This window comes from Nyctibius grandis, chromosome 20 (assembly GCF_013368605.1).
Source record: "Nyctibius grandis isolate bNycGra1 chromosome 20, bNycGra1.pri, whole genome shotgun sequence".
Lineage (NCBI taxonomy): Eukaryota > Metazoa > Chordata > Aves > Nyctibiiformes > Nyctibiidae > Nyctibius > Nyctibius grandis.
The window spans coordinates 4904004-4920000 of record NC_090677.1 but is presented as its reverse complement, the minus strand read 5'-3'; the positions used below and the strand labels follow the sequence as shown (position 1 = coordinate 4920000).

Sequence of the window (15997 nt, the reverse complement as noted above, 5' to 3'; positions counted from 1 at the left end):
TATGTGATACACTAACTGGAAAATGAAAGTTCTGCAATAATCTGGTTGTACATACTTGCATTAAAAAATGTGGGGTCTAAAATCCTTTAATGTTAGTTTAAAAAGGCAATAATTATATAAAAATGTATGTCAGGAGACATAATTTTGAGAGGATTAATAGTAATAAACTATTTTACTCTAGTAAAATGCTTTCCCTGCCCCTGTGAAGTCCCTCAGAAAGGGGTTCTTTGAGAACACAATTTGAAATGTAGTATGTTTTCTATCAGTAAATATTAGTGTTTTTCAGTACAGATTTAAAAAATAGAGTTGACTTTTCAGTGCTCTTACTTAATTTTTACTTCACCTTTTCTGCTAATCACATGTTTTGCAATGTCATTGGTTGATACCACTTACAGAGCTTTTATTTACCAGGTAAATGACCTTCGCAAAGAATTAGAAAGTCGAACTCTTAGCTCTAAAGGACTGAAATCTCAGTTGATAGCTCGACTGACAAAGCAGCTGAAGGTAGAGGAACAAAAAGAAGAGCAAAAGGAGCTAGAGAAGTCTGAGAAGGAAGAGGAAGAGGAGGAGGATAGGAAATCTGAAGATGACAAAGAGGTTAGGCTTTGGACATATTTGGTTTAAGTCTTATTAAATACACATAAATAAAATATTATATATAAAATTTGTATAAATATATATATAAAAGTATAAAAAGTACAGGAATATGCCTAGTTGTGTTGGGATTTTGTAGTTCTCGGATGACTTTACTGGGAACTCATGCTGTAACTTGAGCAACTGAATTGGAACAAAATCTGAAATGTGCAACTGCACTAAGGGTGTCTGGATTAATGTCAGACCTTAGATGGAAGGAAAAATAAGTCCCAGACTCCCTGGAAAAACTGTACTGGAGAACAGGTGAACACACTTAACAAGATCTTAACTACTTAAACTTACATGAAAAGCAGCTGCTTAGTTGTACTGGCTTTTAGTGGTATGCAAGCCTAGGGGAATTATTGTGGAAACGGGGGGGAGGGCAGGTTCCAGTCTGTAGAGGGTTATAGTGTCTCAAACAGTCCAGTTTCTTCACATGGCTAATGGTTTGCTTAGGTTTGTTTTCCTTTATTATGAAGCTTTAATTTTTGCTTTTGGATAAAATTCCTGTGTATTGAAGTTTCTCAGTTTTGCCATTGGTAGTTTCAGTATGACTTAATCTGTTGTGCTGTTTCTTGAGGATAAACAAGATCTGTGCAATAAAGCCAAAGATGAACCACAGAAAAGGGGCATAAATGTCTGGAGAAAGTACTGTGTTAGTTGCCCTTAAACCTGCCTTCTTGTGTATTATGTGCTAAACCAATGTGGGATGATTGGAAATTCTATATATCTGTGTAAAGCTTGTTGAGGGAGCAAAGGCCATGTGCTGGCTAACTCTGTCAGCTGCTGCCTTCTCCCACAGCTTGGATGGGCTTCAGCTATCTTAGGGTTTCTTGCCACAGCTTTTTTTAAGGTTAGGGGAGGGAGCTTTGATTGTGCTTGCTTTTTTAAAATGCACAAGCTCTGCCATGACACTTTTCCATACTCAGACTTTACTATTTCTCTCTTGGCAATCAGTAAGCTGCTTGGTATTTTACCCTTTTTAACCTTTTGTTTGATTTGCAACAGTTGTACCCATAGAGATTGCATTTCCCGTAATCAAAACAGCCAAGTAAATTGTCATCTGGTAATTGTTAAAACTGTGTTGGCTATCTTGGAGAAGGTGGTGTACAAAGCCTTTACTCTTCCTGTGTAAGGAACAAGACAGCTTACTGTACTATAGAGTTCTAAAAACACCCCTAAACAAACAAAAGCCCAGTCAGGAGTATTGACTCCTTTGCTAGCTTGCATGCCATTTCTTGAAGTGAACTCGCTTGAGTCCTTCCAGTGTCAAGTAAATACGCTGCGGTTAGCACCATACGGTAGTTGGAAGGTGCTCGTTGCTCTGGGGGCTAAACAACACTGCCTGTCCTGCTTTGTGTGGCTCGAGTTGCTCGTTGTCTTAGGCGAGTGTTGGGACTGGACACAGTGCGCATTCCGGAAATTCTGGTCTGTGACTTGTGTCTTCTGCGTTGCATTCAGCAGCTTAGGCTTTCCTTCACTTTCTTCAAAGCAGTGAGTCCTAGAAACTAATATATAGGCTGAAACTTCAGCTTTGGGATATGCTGTATGTTATATTTTTGCCTCTTTAGGAAGAGGAAAGAAAGCGTCAAGAAGAAATGGAACGTCAGCGGCGGGAGAGACGATATATCTTGCCTGATGAACCAGCAATCATTGTGCATCCTAACTGGGCAGCAAAGAGTGGGAAGTTTGACTGTAGCATTATGTCTCTTAGTGTTCTTCTGGACTATAGGTTAGAAGATAATAAAGAACATTCCTTTGAGGTAATTTAGCTATGCTACTTACAGTTAGCCATTCTTGTTTCTTTAAATTCTTTGTAATAACTGCAGTATTCTTAAGTTCTAACAGTTTACGATAGCGTGGCAAAATAAAACTTAAATAAGTTCATTACTTTGTGCACTATGTAGGAAAAAATTGTCCAGTCTTTGGTACATGGTTTACAATAGCAGTGTAGTCACTGATGATATCCAGAAGAAATGTGCAGGTTTTCAGATATGGAACTGAGTTTATGGTTTATACAGGTCCTAAACTAGTGCAGTACAGGAAAGAAGCATTTTTATAAAGTTGTTTAAGGTTTCTGTATTCAAAGTAGATAGTAAGAAATCTGACACTACATAAAATTCTGTCATGGTGAAAGTTGGTAAGATAGCACCTCATAGCTGTTTAATCATAAGTGTACAGATTTTTAATAGACATTTGAAAACTTTTTGTCAGTTCTCTTTTCATTTTTTTTTATGTACAGGTATCATTGTTTGCAGAACTGTTCAATGAAATGCTTCAGAGAGATTTTGGTGTTAGAATTTACAAAGCACTGATTTCTCTCCCAGAGAGGGAGGACAAAAAAGACAAAAAAAGCAAAAAAGAGGAGAGAAAAGAAAAAAAAGAAGAAAAAGATGATGAAACAGATGATCCAAAACCTAAGAGGAGAAAATCTGGAGATGATAAAGACAAAAAAGAAGATAGAGATGAAAAGAAGGTCTGCAGCTAGCTCATATGAAGTATTATCCTGTCTGGATCAATATTAAACTGTTTCTATTTGAATGTTAATTTATTGCCTTTGAAAAGTCAGGTCTTGTAGTGTTAGTTAATTGATTTGATTCGTTGATATATTTGGAAATGCTTCAATCCTACTCAGTAATTTAAAAATTTTACAGGTGTATTGGGGGCATTTTAACATTCAGCTGTATCACATGGATTTGTATTTGGGTTTTTAAGTGACTAAATATAAATTATGCAAATTTTGAAGGAATGGTAGTGAGGTTTTTATTTTTCTGTTTTCTAGACTGGATAAATTTTTAGGAACTTTTGTTACAGAGGGAAGATAAAAGGAAAGATGATTCTAAAGATGAAGAAGAAACCGAAGATGACAATAATCAAGAAGAATATGATCCAATGGAGGCAGAAGATGCTGAAGATGAAGATGAAGGTATCTTGAATTATGAATTTTGTGGCTTTCAGAATTTATTTTTCTTGCCACTGAATATGTTCTTTCAAGGTAGAGAATGCACTGGAACTAGACAATTTAAAATTGCATTATTAGACTAATTTTTATTTCAGTAATTTGACCAGATCTGCTTAAAATGTAAGTGCCTTTATGCTAGGCATTGTATGAACGTAGTTAATATAAACTAGCTGTGGTACTCAAAGTAAGGCATGCATATAGAAGTGGTTTTATTTTTTTCAGAATGCAGACCACTCGCAACTCCCATTGAAGTCAGTAGGAGATGTGAGTATTCAGCACCTCTGAAAAACCAAGCCACTTTGAAGTGCCTAACTTCCTATTCCTCTGCAATGTCATCCTGTCTGTATTAGGCCAGACTGTAGCGTGGGGTGCTCCTTATGTGATGTTACGAGGAGTTGATTTCTGTTTGGGTGGAGTTCTGTTTGCCTGAAGAAATGGGGAAAGGGGCTGGGGAGCTTTCCTGTCTCCAGGGAGCAGCAGTAGCTCTCTTTCCCTGCTCAGAGATCCAGAAAGGCCTAGGACATGGTGTATGCTTTCTGGTTTGCACTTCTTCGGGGTTTTTGTCCTTCTGTGGAGAGTTTGTGCTAGAGATGTGGGTTTGAACTGCTTAGATATTGCAGTCCCTGCATTTTTAGTTGTATTTTTGGCAGAGTACTGCACTAGCCCTAAAAAATTGGTGCTAATCTGTGGTTTCCAAAATAACTATTATTTGCTTATAATCTGGCTGTGAGCATGCCCTGGGCTGGTTTGTTCTGTACAAGTGCTGCTACTTCCCATAATCTGTCCTTGTGCCATTCCCAGTCAGAGTTGCTGAGAACAACCCAACAGGCCATGGAGGTGCAGGAGAAAGCTATTTGGTCTCAGAAATGTGTTGGCAAAATTAGACAAGTGTTGTGATACCATAGTTTTTTCCAAAGTTTTCCTCACAAAAAAAGGTGAGCTTAAAGCTGAACTTGGCATGTGATTCTCTGACCAAAGACTTGCACATAAGGTACAGAGCTGCATGCCATAATCTGTCCCTGCAGTTGTCATACTCCTCTTTCTCTCTTGATTTTAATTTAGTTTTACTGTACTGTCTACCTTTAAACAAAAAGCCTGCACTTTGTAATTCACATCTAATCAGCGATGTGATCTATAACTTCTTGGAGAATCTGAATCATAGCATCAGTAATATCGCACTCAGACATGAGTATAAACACATGCTTTTGATCACATGTGCTACGTTTTTTATCATAGAAAATACTTGAGAGTAAACAGACTAATTTTGTCCTAATAGGAATAACCATAGCTGGACGCAGACTCTGCCAAGCCTCGTTAGGGAAAATTGTGGTAATTTTCCTGCACACCACTGAAATAGATGGTGGTGCTGGTGGAACTAATTTTGGCCTAGTTAGCATTTATTTCAGCTCTTCTATGCTGTGTGCGTGAAAGAAACACGGGGGAAAAAATTACAAAAGGCTTACGTTAAAATAAGACCAGAGAAAAATCAAAATTTAACAGGACTCACTTAAATACCTTTTTTTTAAAAATTATTTTTCAGCGAAATATATTAATTTCATATATTTGGGGGCTTATGTGAACTTTTTAAATGAACATGAGTATTCTGAGATAACAGTTATAGAATCGTTTGCTGTGGGTATGTTGAGTTTTCTTTCTGTTTTACAGACCGGGATGAAGAGGAAATGAACAAACGGGAGGACAGAAGAGAGGGAAATAGGCATTGTAAAGAGAGGTCATCTAAAGATAAAGTAATTAGCACCTTTCTTAACAACTACATGTAACCTTGTTGGAGGTGTCCTAATTAGAGCTTAACTTTATTTTTATTCTAAGACCAATTTTTACTCCTTGATTCCTTCAGCACTTCTGGACTGAAAGAAACATGAAGTGTATCTAGAAGTTAGGGAACACGTGACAGCTTTGGGTAAAGTGATTACAGCCTACTTGCAGTTACATTTTAGAGTTCATTGGGTGAAAGCTGTTGGAAAAACTTTCTTATATGAGATACTGATCTGTCTGAAAGATGTGAGGACTAACGCTGTATGTGCATGTAAGAGGCAGCAGATGTGATTATTTTATCCATTATTTTCAGCTGCTGTATTCTTACATAAGAAAAGCAGAAGCTTAGCTGGATTGATAAACTGGCTTTTCAGTTGTGAAGCTTGGAATCATTATATGATGTTTTTACATCCCCCTGCAGGAAAATAGATGCTCTGTGCGTAATGAGGCCAATAGCTTCCTTCCACAGTTCAGATTAAGGAACAGCATAAGTTTGATTTGTTACGCTTCAACTTTATAAATGCAGGAATAAGTTTCTGATTCTCTTCATTTTTTTCTTCAAAGAAAAATAGGAGATGTAGGAATAGGAATAGGAATAATGGGAAAACACAGACTGCAGAACTGTTGTAGCTGTGAGAGCTGGATACTCATTCATTACGTGTTTAGGGGGATTTCACTTTGGGAACAGCTGTTCAGTAAAATACTTGATTGGGAGGAGAAGGGATGTTCACTATTACTTGTTTCATTAGGTTAATTCTTCAAATTTTTTGATATATTAGCATGAACAAAAAGAAAGTGAGTCTAACAGATGTTACTGTGCATCGTGCTGTAATTATTTTAAATATTTGAAAGATTACTTGTCCTAAATAGCTTGCTTATGTTATATTTGAGCTCAGTAGGTAAATGCTAGTTGTATTAATCACTCGACTGAGAGTAACAATAAAATGAACAGAGAAAAACTTTTGTTAACTGAAAAGTTCACTTGTTTTTAGTAGATGATGAGAAAATGATGATTTAACTTCCTAATGGTCCCATAATGAATTTCCTGTAGGAGAAAGACAAGACGCAGATGGTAACTGTTAATAGGGATCTTCTGATGGCTTTCGTTTATTTTGATCAAAGTCATTGTGGATATCTTCTGGAGAAGGACATGGAGGAGATACTGTACACTCTTGGACTACACCTGTCACGTGCTCAGGTTTTGTATAGTCCTAGAAATCTCTTTGAAAATATGACAGTGATGTTGTCAGCGGGAGGAATATATAGTTTAGCTTCTAAAGGCTGTTGCTTACATACTTTATCCCTGATTTTTATGTAGCCACTTCATATGTACAATTAAATACTAGTTTAATCTTTTGTAAATTGTCTTGGAATGAAAAGGTGAAGTTTGCAGCTTCTAATACGCCCGTATTGTATATGTAGCTTTTCTCTCAAAATTGTATCTCTTTTTTTGCTAGCTTCTTGTCATTTTAAGCCCCTGTGTGTTAACGTTCAAAAAGCTGTGCAAGTTCTCTTTAAGTTTTCCAAGTTAAAATGTTCTTGTTTAGGTAACATAATGTCTGTGTGTTAAGTAACACTGTATTTCTTTCCATGGCTGTGTTTTAGGTCAAGAAGCTACTTAATAAAGTAGTGCTTAGAGAATCTTGCTTTTACAGAAGACTAACGGATACTTCTAAAGACGAAGAAAATCAAGAAGAGTCTGAAGAGCTACAGGAAGATATGTTAGGTGGTGGTGTTTAGTTTTTTTTTAATGCCACAAACTTCCAGTGAATTAGTTGTGTGCAAATGATAATGAGAGTTCAGAGATACTTGCTTTCTTGCAGATAGTAATTCAGGTCTGCAGGGAACCTGCCAGTTTGGAAAAGTAAATCTTGGGCAGTTCAAAAGTTACAGTATTTCTGGCTTCCAACACATCGTGTTGCATCTATAGGATAAATCTTAATATCTCTGAACAGGAAGGAGAACAGAGGTTAATGTTGAATATTGATGAACAGCATTTCTCATTCACGGCAGTTTTGCAGTCAGGAGGATCAGGGCTGTAGGTAGTAGAACGGAGCCTGATTTTTGAAGACAAATGACTGCAGAAAGGGGACGTAGAAGAATGTAATTAAAGAGCATGCTCCTTTTTGAGGGGGGGAGTTGGGGTAAGGAGGGAGGAGAGAAATGGGGGATAGACCAGGAAACTTGAATCTATATTAATTCTTTTAGGAATGTATTCTTTTAAGAAGTTTTTGAGGTTGGTCACTAGAACTGAAAAATGACAGAATTATTATTTTCTAATGCTACTTAATCTAACACAGGAAACAGATTATTGTTACCATCACCTACTATAAAGCAAGAATCAAAAGCCATAGAAGAAAATGTTGGCCTCATTGTGTACAATGGAGCTATGGTGGATGTTGGGAGCCTTTTACAGAAGCTGGAGAAAAGCGAAAGAGTGCGGGCAGAGATAGAACAAAAGCTTCAGTTACTAGAAGAAAAAACAGGTAGGACATTACTTTGAAGGTGGTACTTCTATGGATGCAAAATGCTAAGACTTTTTAAGTAGATAAACCAATTTGAGTAATATTTGTGATTACATTTCTTAGCTATTTGCTTACCATAAACTTTTATTTTCCATTTCCCAAGCCCTTTGAACTTGCACACCAACTGTTGTTGAGTACCATTGTCACCATGCTGAAATGCTTTTATCTTTTTTATTCAAGTTGACTGTAAGACTTTCAAATGTAGTCAGAATCGAGTGTTATCAAATGGTAATGCAGCTTTTAGTGTTCTTTAAAAATTAATAGTTATGTCGTTGGCATGTAAATGGAATATTAAGATGCAAAGTACACAGCCTTGGAAGTGACTGACCTTTTTTGTTTTCCTAAGATGAGGATGAAAAGACCATACTACAACTGGAGAATTCTAACAAAAGTCTATCTACGGAGCTCAAAGAAGTGAAAAAGGACCTTGGCCAACTGCAAGAAAATTTGAAGATCTCGGATGATAAAAAGTTGCAATTTGAGAGTCAGCTGAATAAGACAATCAAAAATTTAGCTACTGCTATGGATGACATACAGAGTGTTCTTAAACAGGTTAGAATTGTTTAATTCCATTTTTGATTATTGTGTGCAAGCTTCTTGCAGACTAAATTATTAGAATAAAATAGAATTTTCACATGAATTCAGAGCAGTAGTATCTTAATATATGTATAAAAAAGCTGCTCAGTGTGATACTGATTATTTAAAGATGACAAATACAATGTATTTTTCCAAAGCTTGAAACACAGGTTCTTGACTTAAATGTTTTTACAAATCTATAAAAATTAACGTAATTCTCAAACCATTTTAATGTTTTCCTGTCCTGATCTTGTCCATCCCCAACAGTCCAAATCTGCTCTTCTGTTTGATCAGTTAGGAGTAATTTTTCAAGGCAGAACTTAAGTATTTCACTTTATGTGGGGGTATTTCAGTAAAATTAGTTTTAAGCAAACCACCTAATGCTCCAGCGAATTTCTGTCCCTGTACAGAAAGATCCTGTCATATTCCTTAGGAATGCTGTGGGGGCCCATTAAGTAGGGCTGAATAGAAGTAGGCTGTGAAGGCTACTGAGTGGCGAACTGGTGCTGTGAGGGAGCCTTGCTCTTGCTTCTGTCTACATTGATTTTGAAAAGACAATACAGCATCTACAAAAGCTCTAAAAACAAAACCACACACGCACACAAAAAAAACTAGAAAACTTGACAAATGTTAGAACACTTTTTCCCCCTTGTAGGACACAAGTGATGATGTCTCATGCTGCTTTACATTTCACAGCAGAACTATCACTTCTAGAATGCATGTTATCCTCTCACTTTCTTTCTTTTAAAGGATATTGTGAAGATGGAAGATAAAGATCAGAAATCCAAAGAAAATGGAGCAAACGTATGATAAAACTGCTGCTGTTTAGAAGAATGGTGTTACATAATGCGATCTAAATCATGATACCAGAATGTATGGGAAGTGATGCATGTTTGATTTTAGTAGTATAAATATCTTAGTTCCAAAAGATGTATAAAGTTTTATGAACGTGAGTGTCGGCTTCTGAAGATTGCTTGTAATTCTTAGCATTCAATTTGAGACACTCCTCAAGTGAAAATAATTTTGCATTGCAAAATGTTTTAGGATGAACTTTATTATAGTTTTAACCCTAATAAAGTTCATCAACGTAATGAACAGTAGCAAGTATTTAATTACCAAATGTTTTTCATTAAAGTCTAGTGAAATCAAAATTTTCATTATTTATAGAATTGCCATTTTTAGGTTCTTATTTTTATTTCGGTCTGATTAGTCTTTTTAAATTCAAATATAAATCACAAAATAGCATGCTGCTTAATTTTGCAAGTAAAGATTTTTTTTTTAAGAAAAAAGCTTCTTGGATTTTTTTTTTTTACTTGTCACAACTTTCGTTTCCCTTCCAAATATAACTTTTTTTCCCCAAAGCTGCTTGTATTAAAGCCTCATAATATACAGTAGTTCAGATGAGTTAAGAAAGCAATAGAAACCTGCCAAAATACTGGTAGGGTTGTGAAATTTATATGAAAATACATGGGCCTGTTTTAAATGTATGTCGTTTGTGTTCCTTTAACTGTTCTTATCTTTGGATTAATATATATGCTCCTTTTTAATAACAAATGCAGTGTATTAAAATGTGTGGTTGGATACCAGGCCAGTAGATGTCAGAATAATGCCTTACATGGCAAAAAAGCTACCATTGTGAGCTGCCTTTAATTAAATTTGGACTTCTTTCTTAATATGTGTAATTACTTCGGAGACCTTAGTCCAACAAGAGAATGGATACACAAGTATCAATACTCCGTGTTACTAAGGAGCAGGCCACAACTTGGTTTGTTGAATGTGGGTAAGATGGCCTTCCTCTGTGTTCCCAGATCACTGGAGATATAAACTTAGAAGTTAACGTGACATCATTCTCAAAGGCAACTTATATGCAAATAATGTGAAATATGAAAAGTTGGGGTTTGGTGCAACTTCCAGGAAAATTAAGGGTTTTGAAGGTTGGGACAGAAGTGTTTTCTTACAGAAATGGTTGATTTTAGCAGACCTTTTCTTTTTTAGCCTAGATGTCCTAGGTAACGTGTTAGGAGAGTCCAAGTGCCATAATATGTATGAATAACCTACATGGAAACTCATGTAGCTTTACTGAGATCCACATTAAAATGCCTGACTTGATGTTCAGAAGAGTGTAAGCTGGTGCTTTTATCACTTACCTTTCTTGGCTCTTTTGGAGCTTGACAAGTAGAATATCTTTTCATTAAAATAACATGCAGAAACTTCCCCCTCATTCATCTCAGTTGAGTCACTGTATAATATCTTAACTGTTCACACTAAAGTAGGAAGTACTATAAAAACACTAATTATTGCATATAAGTACACAGAAAATGCATGCTTTATGAATTAAGAGATAACATTTCAGAATGAATGAGGATGGTGATAAATTTATCTTACAGAAAGTGTTATGTGTGGTGTACAGATGGTGTTAACAAATTCTTTTGTAACCAAATTATATTTTTTACCTTTACCTTTGTACAAATTGTTGACAGCATGTTTCATTTTTGACGTTGAGCACCGTTTATTTAAATGGACTTGAAAGGATTGCGTTTGAAATACTTTGTTCATTAATTTCAGCAGTGCATATGAACATACAAGAAAATAATTCTAGAATTCAAGATAACATCTTTTTAGGCACACTGAAACATCTGTCGAAATATTTTGCTGGGGTGTTTTTACCTTAAACTGCTGAGCTACAAGCAGGCCTCATCTTGTGTTTCAGTGAGTAGCCCTGAGATAGTTGCTAGAGTGATACAGATTTTTACAGTATTTAAAAAAAAAAGTATTTGTTAGAATGGGTATAATCTTTCTCTATATTGCTTTGATGTAATAGTGTTTCAGAGACTATGTACAGTCTGCATTTCCGTTGGAAAGGAAATTAAAAGGGTAAAGAATAAAGGAAAAAAAAAAGGAAAAGTTTTACAACCTACACAGAGCTTGACCAGTCTCCTGAAGCACAAATAATCTGAGGAAGAACGGACACCTCTACAGCCTGTTTAAGTTGCTTTAGCAAACAGCACAAGGTTCTGTATATACACAGCATCAATGCTGATCATTAGCTAAAGCTGCTTGGTAATATTCCCAGAACTGTAACTAATTCTTAAGAAAATTGAATAGAGTATCAGTAACGGAGGTTTGGAGAAGCAATCTTCTGTCAGTTTTTTTATGAACAATGTTTTTGCATTTTGTGTCCACACTTCCCACCTCATGGGCTTTGCACTTCTAAGTCTTGCATTATGTATCAGTTGCTGGTAAAAGTGAGCCTAAGCTGGTCTTACTCTGATTCCTCAATGTCCGATTTGTTTGTAGTTTTAAAATCATCATAGATGCTCTATAGAAAGTAGTAAATCTCAGACTGCCTTATTCTGTAGAGAAAGCACTGCTACAGCAGGCCAGTGAAGGGATTCTGATCTCAGTTTAGAGATTATTTCCCTCACGTTTTGTATTTTGTCTAATATGGGGGAATGAATGAGTTAAGCCCTTACAAAGTGATATTCAGACTGGTGGATGTCTGTGAATGAGGCTAGGAAGAAAGTTACACGTGATACATCTACATGCAAAATGGTTTCTCTTGAGGCTCTCTTGAGGCCCCTTTGCTTTTGCTCTGGTAATGAAAAGGCAGCAGTATATCGTTTCAGTGCTACATAGTACCAGTGGCAAATAGACCAATAGTGAATTTTTGCCAAAGTTTTCTCAAGTGTTGAGGATTGCATGCGGGATAGTGGAGCTGCTTCCAGCACCGCTGCATGTTTTACCATGATGAAAACACATAATGTGTTCTTGACTCACCCAGTGCTTGCTGCTTGTGCCTGAAGCACCTGGGCACTGCTGCAGAATCGCTTCCTGGTTGTTGCTTGCTTTATCCGGTGTCCCCTGGCTCCATCTGGGGCGCCCTGAAGTGTACAGTGGAGAAGGTGGAATTCTCTGTCTGGTGCCTGTGGGTTTCCACAGATCCAGCATTTACAATTGATTTGTTTCAGAATCTAACAATATGACACGTAGTCCTTTAACATAATGTTTTTTTTCAATGCTTAACTGCTTTGAGAGAGATGAATGGCTTTCAGTCCATCTTTCTGCTGAGTAATGTACTGTGTGAATATGTTTGGACTTATGTAACACAGTTAATTTTCACTGATAATTTTATCAGGAATGTGCACAAAATGTGTTTTTTTTCCTCTTGCTTCTCTGTAATCTTTGTGTACCCAAGTCAGGTTCTTACCTTGAATGCATTTGTTCAGTGCAGTTTATATTTAAAAATATAAAATGTAAAATAATTAATTTTGAGTGACTGAGTCTTACAGCCAGCAATAGATTGCAAAATGTGTAGGTAGCACAGTCAGTACGCTTATGCTAACATTTTCCAGAAAGCAGAAATGGTTCAAGTAGAAATTCAGCTGGGACTTGTATATTGCCACATAGTGCGATAATAAAAATGGCATAAATAATTAATACCTCTACTCAGCTATCAAAACAGCAAGTGTTTTCCCACCAAACTTACGTTTCTGCATAGTGGGTCTCATTAGATTTATTGCACGGAAGTAGTTATAGTAAAAAGCTCTAATAACAAAATGCATCACTTTCAAGCAAAAATAATTTTCCTTTTTTTATTCATCCACTATATAATTCATGGTGTCATGATGCAGAGTATAAATTTAGAGTTTTGGAACACACCAAATATTGCCTGAAGTAATCTGTTTTGTAGTGTTTTAACTATGGTTAGGAATAGTTAAATGAATTTTTAGGTATCTGATACCTGAATTTGTACTGAAAATGTGTGACACTACAGTTGTATGCTGCTTTTGAGTTCTTCTATTCTGCTGGTTTTTAAATTGTTGTTCTCTTTGAGTGAATTCTAACTTGTTTGAGGATTCAGGTCAAGTGCCCTACAGTACATGTAAGAACGAGTATCTTTACAGGTGTGATTCAGTAATCCTGCAAGCTGTTGTATCCAGCCCCATATTAGTTCAGTTCTCTTTATTCTTCTCTCTAAAGTGACAGCAGGATAGTGGTGCTGAGTGATTTGTTTGTTGCGTGCTGCGATTTGTTTTTCTGGCGCAGGGTTATAAGGTGAAACTACCAGAGTTTTTCTCTAGTTCCTGCAGTACTTCACTACACTCTGGCCATCTACAGAGCATGTTAAGCCACAGGTGCATGTTGAAATACTTTGTTGATTGAAATTGTTCAGTGATGTCCTTCTGTTTAGAACTAGTAGTCTTCTCTTCTGTATCTCCCTCAGGCTGAGGAAGGAGGGAGCTAGCTAGCTTTTATTCTTGCTAATAACTTGGTCTGCGGTGTCAAGGCATGTTCGTGGGAACTTCCCATAGGCAAGCAATCTCCCAGTGTGGTGAGGTCTGACCGTTTCATTTCTTTGTGGGAGGCAGTTGATATGGTCCACGTGGTGCCTCTGAAAGTCTCCTCTCTCATATGCTCTAGAATCTTCCACCTTAGCAGATACTGGAGCGTTGTAGTGATCTTTTGGAACAAGTAGGTAGTGATAGTCCTGTGAGGGGGCTCTGAATAGTCGGAGAGAGTACTTGAGCTGGATTTCGGCCAGAATGACAGGTTCCCAAAGCCACATGTTTTGATGGGAAATCGATTCCTAGATTATTTTCCCTCAGTCTAGTGAGGGGCACAAGTAAAAGTATCCTGTTGACTGAATCATTGTTCACATTTCATCACAAACGAAACAGCTGGGTAGAGGGGAAGAGTGGAGAGGAGGAACACCGCAGAGAATCCCAGCCTGAACTCTCTCCACTCTGCTCTTCAGCAAATATTTTTAGAGTACTAATTTGCTTTATTATTTGCTTGCAGCCTTTTTAGTGGTATACAGAAGGATTTGTTTGAGTGTGAATTGGTTTTTCTCCCTGTGTTGCTTAATTCTTTTTTTTCTTCCTGACAGAGGGTCATCCAGTTACATTCCCGTTTTGTCATGCAAGGGGCAGAAACAGCTGGAGAACAGCAACCTTCTTTTTTGGTCCCTTTTTAGCAGAGCTGGATGGTAGCCAGCAGATCTGCATATAAAAAAGCAGAAACTGCTGCCACATGTCATGTCTTAGAAATGAACAGTTGGAGATTATAGTACCTTGCAATGCTGCTCTCAAAAAAACACTTGTCCTGCAGACCAGCTTGATTTACTGTAGAACAGTCCATTGCATGTGTGCAGAGAAGTTAAAGGAGAAGTAAGCAATTTAGAAATGAATTTCAGAAGTTCTCTTAAACATCTGGAAAGACTCCTGTCCGTTTCACAAGAGTTGGTCTCAGTCTCCCATAGGAGACTGTCCTTTTCAGCTTGTCTCCTAATGCCTTGTTTTATCAAAGTATTATTCAAGCAAATTAAGTACTTCTACTAAGTCCATTACATTAAATGTATCTATTAGAACCTTCATGTTACAAGTTGTAAAATCTTGAGGGAGAGTTTCCAAATGCAACTTGAGAGTATTCTTAAAATGTTTGTTTACAGAGAAAAGCTTGTACTTGTCAAGCATCTCCTCTGATATAAGGAAGCCATGTATAATGTGACTAAACAGATGAAAATGAGGATTAGCTGCTTACCAACGTTGAACCTGATTACCTGCCTTAGTGTCTTTCTTGAAATCAAGCTAATGACCTCTTTTTTTTGCAGGGGGGAGTGAGGGGTATCTTTTCATTATACTGAGGAGAGGAAAAATAGATGACCTTTAGTACTGGGACACAATACTGATTATCCATGGGATCCAGTAATATGCTTGCAAGGAATGTGCAGTCAGCGTTTTCAGTCTTGTGATTTGGGCGTGTAATGATGGACAGCACAAAAGGGGACTTGTGGGGGTAATACAATGTACAATAATTGTGATCCATGGACAAAAGCAGAAGTTGTATAGCATGACCTTTGGGTAGCAGGGACTCAGAATAGGTAGGATTGGTAAGAGGTGGCTGTGTGGATACTCTGAGCAGTGAATTCATTCAGATATCTACTTCACGCTGAAGTTTAAAGAAAAGGAAAATTAATCCACTTCAGGTCTTTTTTTTCAATTAAGACAGTTTGAAAAAAAGATTATTCAAATGCAACCTGCAATTTAAGAACCTACGCAAATTCCCTGAAGAACACACTGAATTGGACGCAAAATCGCTTTGTGAGCACCAGGTTCCAAAGTGAGCAGTGCCCTTATCTTGTCTGTCAAGGATTTTCCACAGTAAATGAGAAGATGCCCTCGGTAGCTTTGCAGAATAGGAATGAACTGCGCAAGTAACATGTAAAAACCGTGCAGAGCAGTGCTAAAGCGTGGCCTTTGCACTGGTGCCTCCCCTGCCAGCTCTGCCAGGGCCTCACTTCATGAAAGTGTAATCTGAGACAGGGCAAGAGCCCTGGTCCTGGGGGAGGAAAACACCGGCGTGGGGTGGGGTGAGGAAGGGAGTCTTTTGTCTCTGTGAAATTTTAGTGCAAAATAGAGGCAGGTTCTTCCAGCCCAGAGCTGGATCTTCTGGAGGGAGAGTGCTCCATCCTGGAGCAGCAGGGATGGGAGGGGAGAGCTGGGGCAAGGCTGACCACAGTGGCAGC

At 37.4% G+C, this 15997-nt stretch overlaps 1 protein-coding gene across 6 annotated transcripts in view; it reads left to right on the top strand.

The window, feature by feature from the left end:
- The window catches only part of CCAR1 (cell division cycle and apoptosis regulator 1), a 28256-nt gene extending 18583 nt beyond the window's left edge, over positions 1-9673 (top strand). For 3 of the 6 annotated variants that reach the window (XM_068416579.1, XM_068416576.1, XM_068416577.1), the window contains 11 exons: positions 412-597; positions 2205-2396; positions 2876-3109; positions 3448-3559; positions 3818-3859; positions 5261-5343; positions 6423-6569; positions 6977-7100; positions 7672-7857; positions 8243-8448; positions 9223-9673. In XM_068416579.1, the coding sequence (XP_068272680.1) occupies positions 412-597; positions 2205-2396; positions 2876-3109; positions 3448-3559; positions 3818-3859; positions 5261-5343; positions 6423-6569; positions 6977-7100; positions 7672-7857; positions 8243-8448; positions 9223-9282 (1572 nt within the window). In that variant the 3' untranslated portion in view covers positions 9283-9673. The remainder of the gene's footprint in view (positions 1-411; positions 598-2204; positions 2397-2875; positions 3110-3447; positions 3560-3817; positions 3860-5260; positions 5344-6422; positions 6570-6976; positions 7101-7671; positions 7858-8242; positions 8449-9222) is intronic. The other 3 variants (XM_068416578.1, XM_068416583.1, XM_068416580.1) reach the window with 3 other exon arrangements.
- Positions 9674-15997: the final 6324 nt, after the last annotated feature.